Below are 21,248 nucleotides of genomic sequence, written 5' to 3'. Positions count from 1 at the left end.
TTCAGACTGACCTGCAGCCTGGAGAAAACAATCCTTCCCCTTTAATTCTGCTAGCTTAGCATGTTCTACCCAACACATTTTTCCAGTTATCTAGTCTTTTATATACACCAGCTAATGAAGGATACCCAACTCTTGATAATCCTAAGTGTACTGTAAAAAATTTTCTTTAGACTTGGAAACATCAGCACATTTGAAAAATTCCTGCTGTCCTGTTCATACTTCAGTCTAGGCATGTATACGTGGCTATGTATGATACTGGCTCTCATCAATCATATTGTGCAACACTACATCTATTTTTAGAATTAACAGCCCAGCCTTTCTACTGTAGAACTCAAGTCAGAATGGAAACTCCACCTAATCTGCCTTCTTATTTATTTAGATTTGTAACACACAAGAAGGAACTTGCCCTCATGCCACAATTATCTTGTGGAGTGAACACTGGATGTCTTCAGTTTTCTTTGCAGGGACTCACACAAAGAGTTTAAGATCTAGCGCTAGTAGTTAACTAACAAGAAACTTACTTGGAAGACACAGTGACATGTCTTGAATGCAGATCTCAGAATAATCTAGACTGACAGGATTTAGTCTTCTAGAGACACAGACATGTTTACACATCAATGAAAAAGCAAAGGCATTTCATCTACATAAAATTTTATTACCATTCAACCTTAGCAGATACTCCATTACTCCAGCCTTAGCAGAGTTTTGCTCCCCTAGGCGGACAGGCTCTCAACTGACTGTCTCTGACTGAAAACATCAGGGCTAGGTCAGATTTTAGACCCAGCCTTTCATTAATACAGTCAAACACAAAAGAACAGTTGTAATCCTGACCACCTGAAATGCTGCTAAGCAACAAAAACAAATTCAGGAGGATTTTCATCATCTACTATGTTTGAATAGAGAATCTTTCCTCTGCATTGATCACAAAATAATTAAGAAGCCATTATACCGCATGTTCAAGAAACAGATGCATTCTGCACTTCAATCTCTGATCAGAAACATGGGCAACTATTTTTCCACTTAGGAGGCTTGTGGTTCTATCTTCTCCAGAGCTTCAAGGACAGATGGAAGGCTGACTTTGTCTCCGAATTCTTTCTCCCGATGCTCCAGTAAAACACCCTAGTCAAAGACAAAGGACAGAAATTCATACACTAGTCTCCCCAGGGGAGATCAACTGAACAATTCCAGAAAAAAAAAAACAACAACAAAAAAACAACACCAAAAAACTTTTCGTCTCTCAGGAGACAGAAAAGCCTCCTAGATAGCCTGCAGTACCTGTCTTTCTGCCCCAATCACATATACTCCTCCCAGGGTGAAACCTTCTCCTTCCAGGTTACCACTATATCCACTTTTCCAAGCACGGAAGAAATTTTGCCAGACCCCAAGGCGGAACAAGCCTGACAGCATCATTTTTCGTCTGCGTGGACCATAGAAGCTTTTCTGCAGGAAAACAGAAAATACCTCAGCAAACCAAGTGAAAAGGACTTTTCCTTTCAAATGAAATTCAGGAAACCAGGCAACCCTGTATCCAAGTAAGGTCAGAACACAAAAAAACCTGACCAGGCAGAGCTAAAAAGCTGAACCTAACTAACGGCTTTAACACACACTGCACGACAATTTACCTCCATACAGCCAACTAGTGGTACTGCCACATACACGTTACTGACAACAAAGGCGCTTTGTGATAAACATCTTTTTCCTTATTTTTTAAGTATGGCAATAAAAATGCTGGTAAAGATGTAATAGTAGTGCCAAGTCCTGTAACTATCAGCCATCAGATTTATTTTTTTTTTTACATCAGCCTGATTCTTTCATGCAAGCACAGTGAGGAGGGAATACTAAGGTATCTTCTAGTTCAAGCATTATGTATTCTTCTTCCTTCAGAAGCTAAATGATTTCTAAATGCATCTTCTGGGTTAAGGGAGTAAGCAGGGCTGTAGTTACTGGCAATACAGCACGTGCCAGTGTACTGGGACAAGCCACATCACTGCAATTTGGCCTGTAAATTATAAATTATGTTTGTCACCTTCAGGCCTTAATGTATCATATAAACATCAGCAATTCATACAGCCAGTGAAAAAAAGAAACAAGTATTAATGGCCATACTGTTACAGGTGAGGGAAGGAATAATCCTGCAACATGTTATCAGTGCATAGCTACAGAGCAGTTCGTAAGCTGAGCAGGATATATATAGAGAAAAGCAAAGCTAATTAACTTCTTAAACTACCATGCTACTAAATCCTTTTTCATTTAGACCACGTTCTATCTATATTACTTATACAAGCTCTGCAAAGAGGACATTCATAAGCTTGTTTTTTAACAAAAGAACACAGATTTGACTATACCTTTTCATCCAGAAAGATTTCTCCTTTGAAATAATGCTGAAAATCCTCCACTTCAGTCCCTATCTTCTCTTTCACAACAGCAAAGAGAGGGACACCCAGCTTGGATAGCTGAGGTTGCAGAGAGGAGAGCTCAGAAGCCTCCTAAGAAAGGAAAAAAACCCAAACATTTCAGGCAGTAAACAGAGGTTGGAAAGCTTCACCTTAAATTTCACAAATGTCAGAAACATAAGTAAATTCTAGCTTGAGGTGCAAAAGAAACAGATATTTAAGCTAACTCTAATCCTAGGCAAGTCTTCACTACGTTTACTAAAGCTGTCTTCATTTAGTATGGAGGAAGGAGATTTTTTGAGCATTTACTGAATATAAAAATCCTGGAGAAAACATTTTGTTAACTCCAAGCTTAGGGCTTCAACTATCTTCTAAAATGTTTACAGAACAGTGAAAAGATACTTAACTTCCCCAGGCCAGAATTTCCAATCCTTTCTTCCAACTACGAATACACCATTATCAGGCCTTTTGCAAAGTATTTTGAGGACCATGTGCAGGAGCAGGCCATACAAGTCCAAAGTAAGAAACAAAATGAAGATGCACTCTCCTTCCTAGACCACCCGGTGAAAATAATCAGGGAATCCCTTCATTCACCATCAGTATCTCAGAGGCAATGTGGTGTGTAAGACTGTAAGGTGTCACCACTCTTCTGCCACGTTTATTTTCTCACTGGAGGAATCCCAGCTCCCACTGTTTGTACAAAGACCTCTGAGGTTTCCCACAACAGATCAGAGTGCACACTGCAAATGTTTCTTCTCATTTCAAATGGAGAAAGGCTATTTTTACTGGACTTAACTCACACGAAGAACTCCACACTTGAAAAAATTGAGAGTTTACATGAACACCCGCTCAGCAACCTAACCAAAACACCTTAACTCAAAGGCTTGCAGGACACCTAGAATTTACTGAGTATCAAGTAGAAGACAGATAGGTGTGAACAGAGAGTAGAAAAGACACTAGAGAAAGGCATCAGTAGGTGATAGGTCAAGGGCAGTTTTTCTGTTTATTACAGTCTTTTCAGAGGAAATGAAAGAGGATGAATCAGCATCACAAGCAAACACTAAGTAGTGAGCATGAGAGTTAAAGGATCATAGCCTACACTTGTTACATCATTCCCTCTTTTCTGTTCTTAGAGGTCTGGTAATTATTTTCTATTTTCCTTCAACAAAATGCCTTATGATCTTCCTAAAATGGGGGTTAATAACAATTGTCTGGAATTTTTTATATAGTTCAAAACTCTCATAACCAGCAAAACAAACAAACAAACAAAAAAATTGAAGTTTTGATCCAAAAAATAAGCATTAGAAAATTAAGTTTCTCTCTCCTCATTTTTTTTCTGAAAGAAACAAAGCCCCACAATTATTTGAGCTGGGCTCTTCATTTCTACTTGGGAAGTTAGCATGAAAAAAATAAATAAATAATGAATTCCTGTCTGACTGTGTGCAAAAGACACAGAGTCAGGTACGCAGTTGCACTCTCCTCCTGCCTACACTACACCTGCTCAGAGAGCAAAGTCCTTTAATGTTTAACCTGCCATGAATTCTACACATACTTAAGCAGTTACTACTGATGGGAGCAAATCCCTTAATTAAGGGATCTTAAGGCATATTAATTACTTCTTGTTACAGAGTAGTGAGTTACAGCGTAATAGCTATTTTGCCCCATAGCTATGAGAAAAATAATGGCCATGGTGCAAATAATGACTGTTCCCAGGCACACGGTACATTTAAATCTTATTTTAACTATCTCCTCCCACCTCCACCCAAGGAACCTAATGCCAGCTTGCTAAGGATCAAATTTTGTTTCCCAACCCACTTTGTTATGAAAGAGTAACTCCTTGTCTTCAGACTCCTTACTTTTCTGCCTCACTTTCAGCATGCAGAACATCTCTTACGCACATCTCTTTTTTGATGGAGTTTTATCTGATGGCTTTCTGCCAGTCCAGTCTTTGACTGCTTTTGACCAGAGACTGCCTGGCTCACAGAGATATATTTTGGACATATGGAATACAACTAGCTCATAAGACTCATTACTGAATGGACTTGGTGTAATTTCTCTTTCTAATTACCATGGGCTAGTAAAAATCATGTAACTATCACCTTCAGAAGGAATAATGCTCAGGACCTAGACTATACGAACCAGCTGCAAAGAAAACTAAGTATGCTGATAACTGGCAACCAGTTTGGGCTAGGAAACAAGACCTTTCAGATACCTTAGATGTATTGGTGACTATCCTAGTCATCCCCTCTCTTTATTTAAAGTTAATGTATGCAAGTAGAGTTCAACTCTTCCTAATTAATCCCCAACCCCTCTGCAAGTACCTCTCTGCACAAAAATCATCCAGGTCTTCGCACAGCCATGATAACTGCACCATTCTTCTTCCAGAGTTCACCTGCTTTGAATGTTCTTTGTTCTGTTTATACAAGAGAAACAACATCAACAATAATAGCAACCGTTCTTGTCTATAATGATTAATGCTTTAAGGACCAACACAAAGCACTGCAGAGAATTCCACATTCAATCAGAAAACACTTCTATATGTATAACAGAGGATTATTGCTTTATTGATTCTTAGAAGTATGTCATGTTTCATCCAGAAATACCATTTTTGGTTGCTTTTCCTCCAGCAGATTTACCTGTTTACAAGAACACCCAAGTATGTGTTATAACTAGGACAGACCAAGAAAAACTCTTCCATCTGAGGAACCAAAGTTCTTATAAAAGCCCAATTATCAAATAGCGTGAGCTGAAACATCCAAAATCTTACCTGTTCCTAAAGTTTTTAGCTCTATCTCCTCTAAAAACTCCAGTGTAGCCTTTTCTGGCTTGGACAAAAATAAGTCAGTGTTAGCAAGGACAATCCCTGTCACAGCTGCACCGATGGCTCCTAGACCAAAAGACCACATGCCCATGGTGAAGATCCCAAACTCAGGCAGGAAGGACATTTCTGGAAAGAGAAAGAAGAAAACTGCTCTAGCGATCAACATCAATGATGCCAGATGAGGAGGAACTGGATTAAAACAACAACTAAAAGCTTATGGGTATTTTTATGGTATAATTATTAACATACTGAACAGGGTTTTAGAATTAGATTACATTCCAGTTCTGCACCTGACCTACGTAGAAACTATTAACAAAATACTTAGATGCACTGGGGTAAAGGATGATTGAAGTATATGTGTGTAATAAAGAACCTCTAACAAGATGACCTCTATGTTAGCCAGTAACTTGAATTATTACACTAAGACAGTGATTTATTTTTAAAAAGAGAAGTCTGTAGATTAAATGGGTTTCCCCCAAACTAATCTATACTAAACAGTGAATTTTACAAACACACCACCGAAGACTTAAAGAAAAGTAATCTATATGTGGTAACCTTTCCTATTCCTTACAGTTCCAGACTAAAACTAAAGCAGGCACCAAGCCAAAATTAGAGCTCATCAGTCATGTTTGCAGACAGAAGTATGTAGACTTGCAACCATTTTATTAGACAGAGCGATACAACATTACAAACATGCCCTGGACAGTACCTCTTATATGCTAATCAATTCCCACTCTTGCTAAAGCAGAAACAACATCAGGAACAAACAACTTAAACTCACACCCATCAGTGAGAACTGATAACATTGCAATGGAAGCTATTACATATGCTAGCTTGAGTTTTAAAATACAAACACTGCTTGTTGTTACCAACAACTCTAGTTTGGTGGCAATTTTGTCTAACTACCATCCATCCACAAACCCCACCACAACACAATCCTGCAGGTTTCACAAGCCTGGAAAGGGCTGACAGACACCTTGCAATGAAGCAGTATCAGTTCTGACAATGCAGGAAACCACACTTAGCCATCCCTCATGGACAGCAATCCAGATCCAGCTCTGAGCAATAACTGGTACAACAGTCACCGAAATTCTGGCAATGTAAGAAGTCACTGTAAACTTAACATCACAGCAGTTATGTGTTACAAAGGGCTGTAGATCTGCAGTCACCCAGCATTAGTATTGCACAATATGAAGGTCAATTTTTTTTCAGAGCCATCTGCAAAAACCTACGCCCTGATAGACTGTTTTGGTAAATTCTGGCATCTGTATATATTTTTGTATAGGAGGTTTTTTGCACCCTCATAAGTACAGCAAAATATTAGCTTTTTGAACCGTAACTGGAAAAAACTATAATGTAATCTTTATTCCCGCAGCTAGCTGCTGCCAGGATTCCCAAAGTAAGAACTAGAAGTAGTTCCTCACTTTTGTGTCAGAGCTATGGTGGCCAGAATTTTCTGGGAGACAGTCTCTTTCCTAAAACTAGCTCCAGAATACTACTGACAAACAAATACAGCCAACTGCCTACCTACAAAAATAGCTAGAAAAAATGTGAAAAAAAAAAAAAAAGTGGCTTTGTTCTTTTAACAGCATACTGGGTTCCAAGGAAGACAGTTTTGCAGTATCTAGAAACATAAGTAATCCATGATTCCGAGCAGGAAACAAGGCCAGTTTACACAAATATAACACAGACAAGAGAACAGATTCTACCCCATTTCACCACTTATTTCTAAGCAAGGGAAACCTTCCTTGACCGTATCTGCTTTTTCTACTTACTTTTTTCAAACAAAGTCATACTGTAATGACAATTTTTAAATATCTGCCTCTGACTCATATCAGAGACCATCCTGACCCCCAAAATGTGACTCAAAACATACTGCTGTAATGCAACAATATCCTTGAGTAAGTCTTAACATCTCTGTAGCATACCCAAAAGGCTATTAGCCCTGCTCCCTCCCTCCCAGCATCGGCTTATCCAGCTGTTCTTTGGCCTTGACTGCTTTTTGGTCAAGAACTGTTTTTCTCTAAATTCTTAGTTAAAAGGCGGGGGGGGGGGGGAGGGGAACCAAGTATTAATCCCTTGTGCATGTCATTTTTGTACAAACATGTTGCCATATTTGTGGCAACTGATTAATAAGTGGTTCTCATATAGCTTTTTATTTTTATTAGCATTATTATTATTGTTAGCATTATTAGTATAGTTAAAAGCCAACTTCTACTCACTTGCAGCTGAGAGAGAAGACATTATTAAGTTTAGTCAACACTCCTCTTCAGTTTAATTGGTCTTCAGTCAGTGACAAAAAAAAATATCACTATTCAAATATGCAAATCTTTTGCTATTTAAATAAATAGAGGAATGGAAGAAGCAGCTCTACATGATGATACCAAAATTCCTCCCCTGCTATGTGAACACCATAGTGGGCCACTTTGAAAAATAATGTACGGGAAACAACAGCCAGGATTATTAAAATATTTGGTAACAAGACAGGCTGAGCCCTGACACATCTCTGTCACTGAACTCCAAGTGAAGAGATTAAATAGAAAACAGCTGAATGTTTGCAACTAGCAGCTCACTTCTGTTTAGCTGCTGCTTATTAAGGAAATCTGAAGCTCAGAAACACTTCACAACTGTCCACCCCACCTTAAAATACAAACGTTATTGCTTTGTGATCAAACTCTGAGCTTTTAAACAACAATCCAGAATAAGAAGATACAACAAAGCGTTCCATAAACCATAATCCACGAAGAGAAGAAACATCTGAGCATCCCATAAGCCTGTAACATTTAGGTGCACACACTCACCAGAACCCATACAGCCTGCACGAGCATCAGCCACCACCAGCTCGCCCCGACAGCGAGCTCAGGCAGGAGAGAAGGAAAACTGCTGCCACGGGTGGCAAGTGGGCAGGACTAGGCAGGAGTCCAGCTCCAGAGCCTTTGCCTTGCGGCCAGGACTGGGCTCTCAGAGCCTTTGAGCAATACGTGCCACAGTCACTGCAGTGGTTACGAAAGAACAGCTGTCCAATCCATGGCAAGATTGTTTTAACAGGGTGGGTGAGTGGGGACAGGGAAGTACAGAAAGCTTATCTGAAGCTGGGAACACAGCACTAAACTTTAAGATCTGCGTACTGAACTGTGCTTTCTGCAGAGCTGTGCATTTTCACAAGTAATATTTTCCCTGTTTCTGCCTATTCTAACACCCCCCCGTACACTGTGTTCCAAAACACTACAAACAACCCTGGAAATTATTAAAAATCCATCAAAATGCACAATGTTAGAAAAAAGCTTGAATAAAAATGTTGTACTGGTGAATTAACCCAGTGTTTCGCTGCTAGATAACGTGCTTTAGTGTCAGCATTCCTTGGCTAAAGAGCTTAATTTTCTCTGTAACTATCAGGTCTACAAGCTCACAACTCTGCTAAAATCTTCAGAAAGGAACTAGTACTTCTCTTTACAGAGAGGAGAGGCCAAAGAAAAATGGAAAAACATCCTTTTGTGTGATTTTGTTGTGACCACAAGAGATCTCCAAGATAATAGTTATTTTATGATCTGTCAGTACTCAGCTAACCAGAATTTAAACAAGCTTAGTCTTAATCCTGTCATAAGTGCCAGCTGATGGTCTTTGTGTCAAGAAGAGCCCTTAAAACCTGGTTTTCTAGATGTCTCATTTTCCTCCCACCCACAACCAGAGAAAAAATTGTCATTAAGAGGATAGCTATCCTTAAACATTTACTTTAGCAGTGTAAACAGGACCCAAAGCATCTGTGTCATAAAAAAACTGGGAATGCTGTGTTTTCAAATTGCCAATAAAACTCGGGCTAGCATACAGATTTACTAACATTCTTCCTAAGAAGACAGCTGAGCAAAAGTGGAAAAACTCAGTGGACACTCATAAACTGGACTGCACTAGCACATATACCCTAGAATGAAATGGCTTTGACCATTATTTTTCCCTTTTCTCCCACTCCCAACTTCCCCAAGACATTCCATATTGAATCTAAAAATACTTCAGAGCTTTGTCACATCTTGCACAACCCAAATGTAAGCTGATTATTTTTATGAGACATTCTGCCTGAAATGAATCCTGTAACTCCCTATTAAAAAAAATTTACAATTCACCATAACCTGCTAACATGCTCCTCAAGATTTCATGAGCCTTTAAATACCATTAAGAATTACAAACTACATCATCCTAAACAATCTTGAAAATCAGCCATGCTATAAGTGGGGATTTGACTGGAGAAACTTCAGAGGTCACTTCCAAGTTGAATTGTCCCTTCAATGCCAAAATCAATGCACAAAGAAACCTACTAACAATTCTGATGGCTTGAGTGTGAGTAAAATTCACAACACTAGGGATTTTTTATTTTCTTTTAACCACTGTCAAGTTCCTGTAACAAACTATTCCTTGTGTCAAGACTAACAATCATCTTTTCAGGTTACTTCCCAGACTGTGTGTACATGTTTCGTTGCTGAATTCAGTACAACACTGTGCTTGGCTTTTAGCTGAAGAGAAAGTTGCTGTGTCAAGCAAGCAAACCATACAGCTTGCTTTGAAAGATAGTTGCTAGACGAAATAACCTCCCCCATTCTGAGAATGTTTTAAAGAAACCAAACATCTCAATAGCCCTTTTCTTCTGATCAAGGCAGAGCAAAGAGCTCTGGCATAATACTCTGGAAGTCTTCCAACTCTCTAGCTGTATTCAGAGGGAACAGGCAGCTAGATACATGTATGGGAAAACTAGTCTCTGTTCAGTCAGCAAAATGGAGATACCATGCAGACGGGAGGAAACACTGGAGCACAAAACTGCAAAAAGTACTACTGGGGAGACTACAGGCTATGCTCACTGTTGGGGATCCAGAGCAGGAAAGCTGCATGCTGTGGCAGTCTGCCAAGGTGGAGGAAGAAAAGGAATACCAACAGACCCACTAATAATGCAAATCAGTGTTCACCAAAAACACAGCAACCTGCTAGGCAGCAAGTGGTCCCTCCTGTTCTAACCCAGACATAACTCCTGCAGATTCAAGCTTTAATTAGGAATTATCTTTCCACCTTTTTGGATTTTTAGGCCATGCTTCTATTTTAACTTTCATATTCATTACATTACACCATTTGTAACAGCAAAATTATTCATTACTAAAAGCAAAAATACAAGATGATATATCTAAGTTTCAACTCCTACCTATGCAGAAGGGGTGGTTCTATGTATAAATTGGGCTGTAACACATTAGTGTCAGTAGATACGCCCAGCTGAGAAACATTTCCTCACAACCTAGTTTACTCTTTCTGTTGTCTGCTATAAACAAGGTCGGATGGGCAGATTGCCTGTGTGGTTCTAGAGGAGAAGGCTGGGAGGATCCCGCACTAGTACTTCAACCAGCCTGAAGGTGCATTCAGTGGGTTTCCGAAGCCTGAGTAGTGCAGTGGCACCCAAGACCAAACCAACACATTAGGAACGACACAAGAAACAAAGCATGGACCAGTCTTTCACTAATCTTGGTGTCCCTACCTACACCCAGGTTAAGTTAGGTAAGAAAGCAAGGATCAATCACAATATTAAATCACAAGGACAGGCATAAGCAGAACTCCAGACCTCAAAACATCGGGGGAAGCTGCAAACCACTGATGCGAGGGCAACCACCCAAAAGGCCACTAGGGTCGTTCAGCGCGGGGCGGGAGGAGCCCTCACCCCGCAAGACCTCTCACACCTGCCCTGCACGGCCGCCCCAGACCCTCGTTTCTCACAAGTCAGTGATCGCCTCCTCCTCCTCGCCGCGCTGGCAGGGCCGGCCCCGCCGCCAGGCACCGCAGCCGGGACAAGGTCGACGAGCGGCGATGGCGAGAAGCGCCGGGCAGGCCGGGGCAGCAGCGGGCGGGGACAGGGCGCAGGCCCGGTGGCAGCGCGGGGACAGCCCGGCCCCAGCCGCGCCGGCACCCACCGCCCCATCCCACCCACCCCGCCCCGCACAGCCGCCCCAGAGCCCGCACTCACGCTGCCGCCCCGCACAGCCGCCCCAGAGCCCGCACTCACGCTGCCGCCCCGCACAGCCGCTCTGTCGCTGCGGGCGCTGCGGCGGCGTAAGACACGTGCGGTGCGCAGGCACCGCCCCCAGCGCCCTCCGCGCAGGCACCGCGCCTCGCCGCGCAGCGGGATCAGCGCCCCTTGCAGCGCCTGGCAGCGCGGGTGCCCTTCGCACTAGAGGCCCCAGGGCTCTGCGCTGGGCTCAACACGGATTATCCCGGCTGTGAGGGATTGGAACGAATCCCTCCCAGGACCCATTTTCCCCCCCACTAGGATTTTTTTAGTTTATGGCTCAGCAAAGAGAGTAAAGAAATATGTCTAACATAACACCGCATAAATATGTTTAAGGCAAAAAAACCTCGAAACTACTGAAATCCAAGAAGGTAGAGGGATTATCATTCAAGTAGTCTGATTAATGGGGCACTTAAAATGCTTACATACATATTATGTTCAAGAATTTACTTGCTCAGATAAGCCAGCCAGTAACATGTCAGAACTTCATTGAACCAACACACCCTTCAGTTGCTCCCAGTCATTAGGCACCACTCCAGCCAGAAACTCAGAGGACTTGTCTTAACTACCTTGAAACTGTTTCCTCGGATCAGTTAACCCAGTACTTGCAATGCCAAAAAAAAGCAACAAAAGGTAGTAGCAATGACAACACAGACAGTCGCACAAACAGCAGCTCAGGAGGATGAACATAACCTCTTTTAATTGTATAGGACAGTCTACATTCCCAACAGTTGAGAGCCACTGCTCTTCAGCATGTCCCAACCTTAGCTAGACCAAATGGCCTTTCTTATTTCTCAACTAGGAGTCACCAGCCATTCTGGTTAGACCCACTCAGTTTACCTCTTTACATGCACTTTTCTGTTAATCTTCAGTGCAGAGCTTGGTTTTTTTTCAGGAATCTCACCACAAAACAAGTCCTCCCCTAACTGGAAGCAACAGCAGCATCACATGTGCTGTGATGCACAAGCAAACATCATTTGGAAGCCTGCCTGGGCACCCCAGCAGGTAGGCTGAGCACATAACTCTCAAAGGGCACTCCAGGCCCTTTGAGTACAAGACCACACTACTTCCCAGAGCTTGGGTATTCCCTGTCCAGCTGCCCTGCTTCTACAGGAGCACCTGGCACCCCTGCACTGCTACAGGACACAACACCCAGCAGCAGCTTTGCTGGAGAGCCCCATTGCATCATGTCACTTAGTGAACAGGGAAGAGATTTTGGATCTTTTTGCTCAAAAATTTCTGTGTATGTACTTTTAGAAGTCAGACTGTAAAAAAGTACTAGTCACTCAGACTTATCAGCAATTAAAAAAAAAATAACTAACGGAATCTTCATGGCAGAAGGAGCATTACTGGGCTACTTGAAGAGTTGGTGAATCTGGAAGGACTGCAGGGTTTAGGGCTGCTTATTTTCCCTTGGAAATACATGAAACCAAATAACATCTCTACTTGTTATCCTTAACCAGTGTGGTAAGGGTCTCTGTCAGCACCCAACTTCATATGCTGAAGTGTCTCACTATTTCTGAAATGCAATCAGCATTAGAATATATGCATCTTTGCCACTTAGAGCAATCTTCAGAAAAACATTGACAAAAATATACTGATAATTTTAGTCAGCCATCATGATGTAATTAAAACCCTAATTTCTACAGGCTGTCAACATTCCTTTCTTCTGAATTTTATAATGGTTGTGGCTCCACCTGTCAACATTTGGCAACAGTAGAATTGCAGCTCCATTATTTTAGTTGCCATAATAAGCATGCAAAACAAAAAAAAATTTCTTAATGGAACTTCTGCACGTTACACCCCTAACAATGTCAGCTGGCCTTCACAATTCAAAGATAGCAAGTATGCCTGAGGAAACAAAGCCAACCTATCACAAGATGAAAACATCTTTTTATTTATTCTTTGCTCTGTGTAGGCATCCATGACGAGGCACCAGGCAAGAACAATAGAGCAGTTAATCACAGGAAGTGACTCTGACTTGACTGTCCCTATTGTAAAAAGTAAAAATGCAGAAATATCTGAGTCCATACATCTGGATTCCATCCAAGAACATCTTACTACTTTACAGCACAGTGAAACCCCTTGAATGCAACACAGTTGTGCTAGACAAAGAACTCAAAGAAAAATGGTGTCATGAAAATACCAGACTTTAACCTTCTCCAACAATGTCTCCAGAAAATCTTGCTTTCCCCAAAAAAGCAACTGTTGCATAAATGGAGCTGCAGCAACAATTACTTTGTCCTTATTAGCTGACCTTTGCCTTCATGGCTTTAGAAAGGCAGCGAGATTTTGGTACAGATGTTGAATGGGAATTAGTTATTTGGTTTGTTTTTACCTTTTGATAAACTCATATTATGATTGGTATATAATAGCTTAGCTTTTCCATACACCTATTCAGATGTTACTCACATTTTTCCTGTTAAAAAAAAAAAAAATCAAGTCCCTAACACACACATTTCACAGAGCAACATACACTGAAATACAATCTTCTAGTTCTCAGGTTTAGAATAGTGCTCTTAAGCACATCAAGCCCTTTTCTTCCTGCTTTCATAATTCAGATTTTGTAGCAGCTAAACTGAATGAAGAATATAATTCTGCAAACTGCTTGTGTATCAGTTAATTAAATTTTCCTAACATGTCTGTGCAGAAGTCACCCAGTTAGCACTGTATCAGCACCTCTGCTAAAACATGATCTAGAATTGCAAAACTTCCAATTTACACACTGAATGACAAAGCAGTGTCTTATTTCAGAAATATTTATATTTCTTGTCAGATCATGCTTCTATAGATCAGCTTTAGAACAAAGGCATTGTTAGACAAATGGCTTATATAAAACTGTATTTTCCATCAGGAAACAGGAGACCTCAAAAGCAACAAGGATACAGTGGTGGGCCAAGGCAGGATCTAGGCCCCATGTCTGTAGGATTTCCAGACTAATGAAGCTTTTTGACTCTAAGACAATTAGATTGGATGCAGATATACAAAAATATAGCTTGAACTTTTCACCCATGTGCTTCAAAAGGCATATCCACACAGATGCTGACTGACACAGGTTTCAGCTAGACAAGGCAAATGCCATCTCCTCTCTGGAGGCTGTACAGCAATGAGATACGTGCTCATGTGGTGGTGTTTAGACATCATCCTGATTCTAAGGAAATAAAAGGTATAGACAGCCTGGACACAGGATCTTAGGTTTATCTCAAGATCAGGGTGCAGTAGTCACTAAAGAAACCAGCAGACCTACAGGTCTTCCGAAATACTTTAACCAACCTGAGTGGTTCACAGTGGAACACCAAGCAGATTGATGAAACATCCTCCATCTGGACAAGAGCAGGAAGACAGATTTACCAAGTCTTTTTAACAGGTATACAGATGCTGATAGAAAACTTCAGTCAACAGCCTAATAAACACTGAATCAAAGAAATGCCTACAATTTACAACAATGCAACCAAAGCATTTGGAAAGAGAGGATGATCTCGTTAGTCTTTCTGCTTGTCCTTCTCTCTTCAATAATCTCCATGGCCAATTTTTTATTTGGCCTGCTTACTGCAGTGTTACCTACACTGTTACCCTATTCATTGTGTTTTTCTCATACTTGGTAGGACACTGAGGCCTAGTAAAAAGTTACTTATAATGACAAATCAAACCACTAGAAGAGTGGCTTTGTAAACAAAAACAGGCTCTTGAACATCCCAAAATACCCAAACTGATAGCACCAAAAAGGCAGCAACTGCACTTCTGTGAGATCAGGACAGAGGAAAACAGTAACTCTGCAGTGGTCTTTGTTATCATCCACACCTGAGACTTCATTTCTATTAAAATCCAGGCACTCAACAAGTTTCTAGGAGTCTAGGTTTCTAGGTTTGTTTAGACTTATGTGGGGAAGAAGAACTATTTCCCACACTAGGCTATTTCTCTTTCAAGCTGTTGGGCAAAATTGACATGTTCAATTCCTTACTAGAAAACTCAATAGTAGCTATACATCTTGCAGTCTATACATGTCATTAGTAAGGACAAGGCCGCTTGTGTTACTACAACAAAACAGTGTCCTACAAGGTGTTTAAAGCACCTTGTTTCTATACTCAAATAACATCTCACCAAGTTGTTTGTATGTAGCTAGAAAAAAAACAGTGCAAATATATTTTATATAATTATATAAACCTGAGAGGTGACCTATTAGTCAGAAGGATTTGTTCCATCACTAAGGATAGGAACTAGGCTTTCTCTAATATACACTCCTCCAATAGTAGATGAGCGACTCTTAATACTTAAAATCTGAGAGAAAAATTCCATTACCTCTTCTGCTAAGGGGTTGGGCTCATCTCTGTGGATACAGACTGTGTCCACATTGATATCTACAATCTTTACCTCTAAACTTTCACGACCACCTGAAAGAAAAGCAATGTAATCAAGCACCCAATGCACAATCACCTAGTATCTGAAATTCATGCATCTAAATAATGACTTACACACACATCATGCAGATGATCACAACAGAAAGATATTTACTAAGCAAGGTACATATCAAGTCAATGGCATCACTTCTGCAAGTTCCATTTCCTGAACAGATGCGTTTATGTGCCCTTCAGGGCAATGTGAAGGACTTCCTGTAACATTTCCAGCTAAATTCATAATTAATTCATGACCAGTTTTTCTTCCTAGAACCAAGTGATAATCTATGTCACTCTTTGGCAATAGTGGTTCAGTCACCAAGCCAGACCTCAAAGCTCAGACAACATAATCTTGAAGATTTTTAGATAAAGCTTGTCAAAGCTATTAAGGAATGAGATTATTTTCTCCACATAAATAAAGATACCTCAATTAGTATTGCTGCCTTTCAGTAATGTGTTTAAATGTATTTGCTTTTGGACATTTTTCCCCACACCCATTTTGCTCACATCCACTGTCATTTTTGCCACTGTGTAAATTGGCTAACAAATTTAAGTGCAATGCATACTGATGATTTTGAACAGGGTAAAACTAATACTTTGTGGGTACACAAGTTTGTTAAACTAAAACCAAACAGTTTTAATACCTATTGTTTCCAGCTTTTGATTTAACTAAGGTTATATTTAAGTGACAAGCAGTTGGGCAGTGGGAAATAGGGTACTGAGGATGTTGAAAACTTTCAGTGTCATTTGCTATGCTGCACCACCAAAACAGCGTTTTTAAACAAGGGAGTGTTCATCTATCTCACAAGGAGAAAAGGGAGGTTGCTTACACAGGTAAAAGGGGGAGTGGTAAGACTAATTGCCTTTCAAGCCACAACTCTTCAGGAAACCATCCACATCATTCCCCATTCCTGTGGTTTTACTATTATGAGCCAAGAATAATCACAGAAAACAAAGTAGCACCCTGAAATGATCTGGCAAGTGCTTTTCTGCTTATGCCAGCCATTGTTCTAATAACAGAAAACCTGCAGGGACTCTAGTTAAAGTTGAAAAAAATGCTAGAGAAAAGCAGAGTTAGCAAAATCCTTATTAAAATACAGCTTTCCATGCATAGTAAGAGAAATTACAGGCCTAAAGAATTTATGAGATGTGAATTAAAGTCTCCTCAGCTGGGAGAACACAGGCAGAAAACAAAAATTACTAAAAATGCACAAGCCAGATTAGCAATATCCTAAATGCTCAACAGGGAGGCCAGTGAAACTCAAACTGTACCCATTAGACTCATATGAAAACCACAAGTTGTGTTATTGAATCGGGGGAAGCCCTAGGTAAGCATATTAAAGATGAGTCAGAGAAGTGGATCTGAATGGAAGCAATTTCTAGGTGAGAGATGCCAAAGAAAACAGTATCAGCAAATCCCACAGGCTAAACTTTGGATTAAACACAGAATAAGTAAGAATTTTGCTTCCACTTGGAATTAACCTTTTTACCTCCAGTGAGCCATCGAGCTTCCTGAATGTTCATATGCAAATTATGCCTTAATCACCACTTCCTTAAGACTACTAGGCAGGTTCTTTTATGGAAAGTGGGAAAGTCACTGTGACCATTTGTGGGGTGTTATCTGATCATCTGCCTTAAGCACCCTATAATTAATTTATATTACACCCTGTAATTATTTTCTGGTATTCTCCACCTGCATTTCTATTCCTGAATTCTGTAAAACATTAAATAATCACATTTTGTCACTGTAAAAATAGAGCACCTGACTAGAAGGAATGACATGCAGGATTACTTTCTGCTATATCAAGTTACTGTGTATTGTTTGAAATTTTAATATTTATGATTAAAAAAGCAAATATATGCAGTTTACAATTATACCAGTTTTCATATAGTTAAGTAGTTACACCTCAAAACTCTGAGCTAATAGAATCTTTTATAAACTGTCTCCACATCAGTCAGAAAATTCATAAAGACAAAGTTTGATAATCACAAGTCAGTAAAACGAGAGTTCCTAAACAAGACAAAACAAGCTGAGTAGATACAGAAGGGAATTGAATAACAGAAGTCTAACACATCATTAAAAATGGCTTTTAATATAAATCTGAATACAAAAATAACCAAAACACTCTGCAGTCATCTCAAATACTCAAGGTTTTCTTATATCAATTCCTTGATAATTTGGCAAGAGCTTGTTTTCTCTGCTCTGCAGTCATGTATTCACAGGCTTCCAAAATATTTACTATAATTAAAGTCTGTTGAACTGTTTTTGCTTTAACCCATATTCTTCCATTCATTCCCAGCACCAGCTCAAACGGGTACAATTGTGACAGCTCCTGAATTATTTCACATTTGGGAGCCAAGAGTCTGTAAATAAGATTTTAAAAAGTCAGAGGAAGAAGTAAATGCTCACATTCTCTCGACATTGCATTACTACCTCTCACTAACTAAACTGCAGCACTAGTGTTAGGGAGCTACTACAGCGACACCAATAGCCAAGATGATCAAGTTGCATATGCATCCAAAGGAGCAATACAGAATCAGATTTTTAATTCTCCTCTCATATAAAACATATACACCTAAAAAAGGCACTCATTTAGTTGTTTGGGGTTTTTTTTCGAATTAGATTAAGTAGTAATAGCTGACAAATTTTAACTGAATTGATACTTTTGTAACAACTCTGATTTAATCAATTCTAAAACTATATAATTTGACCAAGTGATATTTTTAAAGTACTAGTTATAAATTTGACAACAGAGTTAAAGATGTCTTTTAAAACATAGCTTTCCTTTTCCTTCAGGTGACAATATTAACAGTAGTAAATACAGTAATATGTTTTTAAGTGACAACATACTGGAAAATGAAAGTATAAAGAAAACTGTCATAAACCTAGAATTAAATCAAACTTCAACAGGCTTTCTCATAGAAGAACACATCAGGATTTAGCAATTTACTTGTAACATAATGATATTTCTTCACTTGCATAAAGACAAAATTTGGAACACAAGCAGAATAAAGTAAAAAACCTCCACCTGTTCATAGTGACATCTCATGGGACATGTAAACCAGACAAATCATTACTCAAAAAATAAGGTAGGAAATAGCTGCTCTGCATCTCCAGATTGTTTTTCCATAAAAAACTAAACAAGAAACCCCACCCAAAAACAAAAACAAAGCTTGACTACCATTTATCTATATAATCTGGTATTCTTGGATAGTCACAAAAACCATGCATTTCTATCAGTGTAACTCGAAAGTTCACACTACATTTAAAAGCTCACAAAATGGTTCCTGGACTGACTTGTCAGTTTTAAATGAAAACCTCAAATATTTTTTGTCTGTATGCTTACTTCAATGCACTTTCTTATTCTTTGCAAAGCAGAATATAGTGTATTAATGTTGCAACATCCCTTTGATGAGCTGTCAGCCAAATTTACATCACCTGCTATAACGTTATGCAGAAAAATGAGAGTAAGCATTTCCAATTTGTGAACTCCAAGGTAGTAAGTACATACCTGAAACTCTAGTTTGAATGTTTGATTTCCCCAGATCAAGAGTTTTATTTTCCCCACTGCCTTGGCAACCACATCACTTTTTTAAATATGTCACACAACACCTACAAAAGAGCACCTAAATCTCTCAAAGGGGTAAGAAAACTGCTCTTTCTAGGTCAATATCCATATTATCTTCAGTAAAAGTGGTATAAATGCTCTAAAAGAATTACACACACTGATTACCAAATTATACACACTGCTCATAGAAAATAGTTGTGTGACTCCTATTCATTATATTACATGTGAGAGTGACTACATACTCTTATCAGTACTTACTTTCTTATTAGGCCTAAGGAAACTTTAAAGAGGAAGCCATCTTGTCCAATTATTCCCATTCCACTTGATCTTCCACTGCTGTCTATGCAGACCATCTCTGGTTCCATGTCTTTATTTGCTACAAGGAACTGACCATAAATAAGATCTCCCACCTAAAGACAGCAGTGTCAAAAAGGAAAAGTAGTGGAAAAGATCATCTGGCACATTTGCAAGAAATACTCAGCTGATGAAAATACTTGCATAAGGCAACAGAATAGTTTTAAAACATTGGTGACAGAAAAATAAACTGGTCTAACAGGAATTTCATTTTCTCTTCTACCAAAAGCAACTTCTTCTATAAATTATTTCATATCACTACTACCATTTTAAAGATAGAATAAAAGTATGGAATTTTATTTCATTAAATTATTCCTCTTTTCTTTTTAACACGAATCATTAATTCCTCTTTCTTCAGACTTGAACGGAACTTTAAGTCCAAGCAACCTGCTCTTATAATCCTTGATCAGGACAACAAAAACAAAAAACACACAAACTTATTTTGTTTCTCTTTACAGTCCATTTTTACATTCTGCTGATGACATTCCAGATGAATGCAGCAGCTGTGGCATGCATGTGCACAACTGTTTATAAACAGTGTCATTAAAAATCCACTTCTCACCAGTATTAGACAGTGTAAAAGATTGTTTTACAAAAAACCCTTAGCTTCAGAGTGCCCCCATAGATGCACTTGACTCACAAGCTGCATCTACAGCTTGCAATCTCCTGGGCAAGTTAAACAGCAACAAGAGCCCACCACCTGACAGCTGTAGTGCCACCTTCTCACACACCTCAAAGCCCAGAGCCTAATCATGAAACGGCCTCCAAGGAGGGACACAGCAAAACTATTGCAAGTGAGCCTCCATTCCCCCCTCTTAGGTGTGGCTTATGAAAACAGCTTCCACTAAAAAGAACCACGAACATGTAACAGAAGCACCACCAAACGAAACGGCCACAGCACCCCCACCAGCAAACAAGCGCGTTACCTGCACGTTGGGCCTGTTCCTCTTCGTGGCGCCTTCGAAGGCCAAGTAGGACAGCGAGGCCTGCTCGCTCCCCCCCACGTCCAGCTTGAACACATCTCCCGCTTTGCCCGTCACTATCCCGATGACGTGGTCGCCCTTCACCGGAACATACTGCGAACGGGAGCGGTGGGCAAAAGGGTCAGGCAAGCGCGGACAGGACAGGACAGGGGCCCCCACGCGTCCCTCCCCGCCCTCACCCGCTTCTGCTGCGAGTCCACCCAGTAGGCGCCTCCCGCCGCCGCGCCGCCCGCCGCGCGGTGCCGCAGCAGCCCGCACTTGGTCACCAGCAGCCCGGCCGCGCCCCGCCGCAGGCCCGGCCCGCAGAGCAGCCGGCCCCGCGGAGCCACGCCGGCGCCCAGCCGCAGCCGCTCGCCGTCCTCGTCGGGGTGGGCGGGCAGGAGAAGCAGGTCCCCGGGAAGCACCACCTGCCCGACGCAGGCCTCGGCCGCCACACCGCGACCCGCCGCCATCGCCGGAAGCGGAACGGCCGCCGGAGCCGCTGCGCATGCGCGGGAGCGGCCGGGCGGGGCTGCCGCGGCTCCTCCCCGGGCGCGCCGGAAGGGCCCGGAGCCGCCCCCGGGAACGGCTGCTGCGCTGCCGCCCGCCCGCAGGCGCCCTGCTGCCGTGCGTGTTCCACCCGAGCGGATGACACGGGAAGCACTGCAGCCAGCTCCTTACCCATCTACAGCCGGGATTGCCGCCCGCTTGCTGCACTCCT

General features: G+C 40.9%; 3 protein-coding genes across 4 annotated transcripts in view; all 3 read right to left on the bottom strand.

Moving 5' to 3' along the window:
* TSPAN14 (tetraspanin 14) overlaps positions 1 to 10,952 on the bottom strand; it is a 54,963-nt gene extending 44,011 nt beyond the window's left edge. Inside the window, exon 1 of the mRNA XM_051618420.1 lies at positions 10,808 to 10,952. The gene's annotated coding sequence lies outside the window, so the exon portion shown is untranslated. The remainder of the gene's footprint in view (positions 1 to 10,807) is intronic.
* PRXL2A (peroxiredoxin like 2A) lies at positions 635 to 8,121 on the bottom strand. Its single transcript, XM_051618423.1, has 6 exons — positions 8,016 to 8,121; positions 5,161 to 5,340; positions 4,715 to 4,806; positions 2,346 to 2,486; positions 1,276 to 1,440; positions 635 to 1,119 (listed from the first exon to the last, which is right to left on the bottom strand). Exons 1-6 carry the CDS (start codon positions 8,023 to 8,025, stop codon positions 1,021 to 1,023), a joined length of 687 nt encoding a protein of 228 aa, XP_051474383.1. The 5' UTR covers positions 8,026 to 8,121; the 3' UTR covers positions 635 to 1,020.
* On the bottom strand, positions 5,161 to 21,155 carry EXOSC3 (exosome component 3). Of its 2 annotated transcripts, none has more exons than XM_051618422.1 (4): positions 20,728 to 21,155; positions 20,492 to 20,641; positions 19,470 to 19,621; positions 5,161 to 5,340 (listed from the first exon to the last, which is right to left on the bottom strand). In XM_051618422.1, the coding sequence occupies exons 1-4, from the start codon at positions 20,998 to 21,000 to the stop codon at positions 5,322 to 5,324; spliced, it is 594 nt and encodes a 197-aa protein (XP_051474382.1). In that variant the 5' UTR covers positions 21,001 to 21,155; the 3' UTR covers positions 5,161 to 5,321. The 2 variants fall into 2 exon arrangements, with proteins under 2 accessions (XP_051474382.1, XP_051474381.1); XM_051618421.1 differs by lacking the exon at positions 5,161 to 5,340 and adding an exon at positions 17,715 to 18,006 and having other exon boundaries at positions 20,728 to 21,148.
* Between the last annotated feature and the right edge of the window lie 93 nt (positions 21,156 to 21,248).

The sequence above is a fragment of the Apus apus genome, chromosome 4, assembly GCF_020740795.1.
Source record: "Apus apus isolate bApuApu2 chromosome 4, bApuApu2.pri.cur, whole genome shotgun sequence".
In the NCBI taxonomy this organism is placed as follows: Eukaryota; Metazoa; Chordata; class Aves; order Apodiformes; family Apodidae; genus Apus; species Apus apus.
Note: the sequence above shows the minus strand (reverse complement) of the source record. Positions and strands in the feature narration are given on the sequence as shown.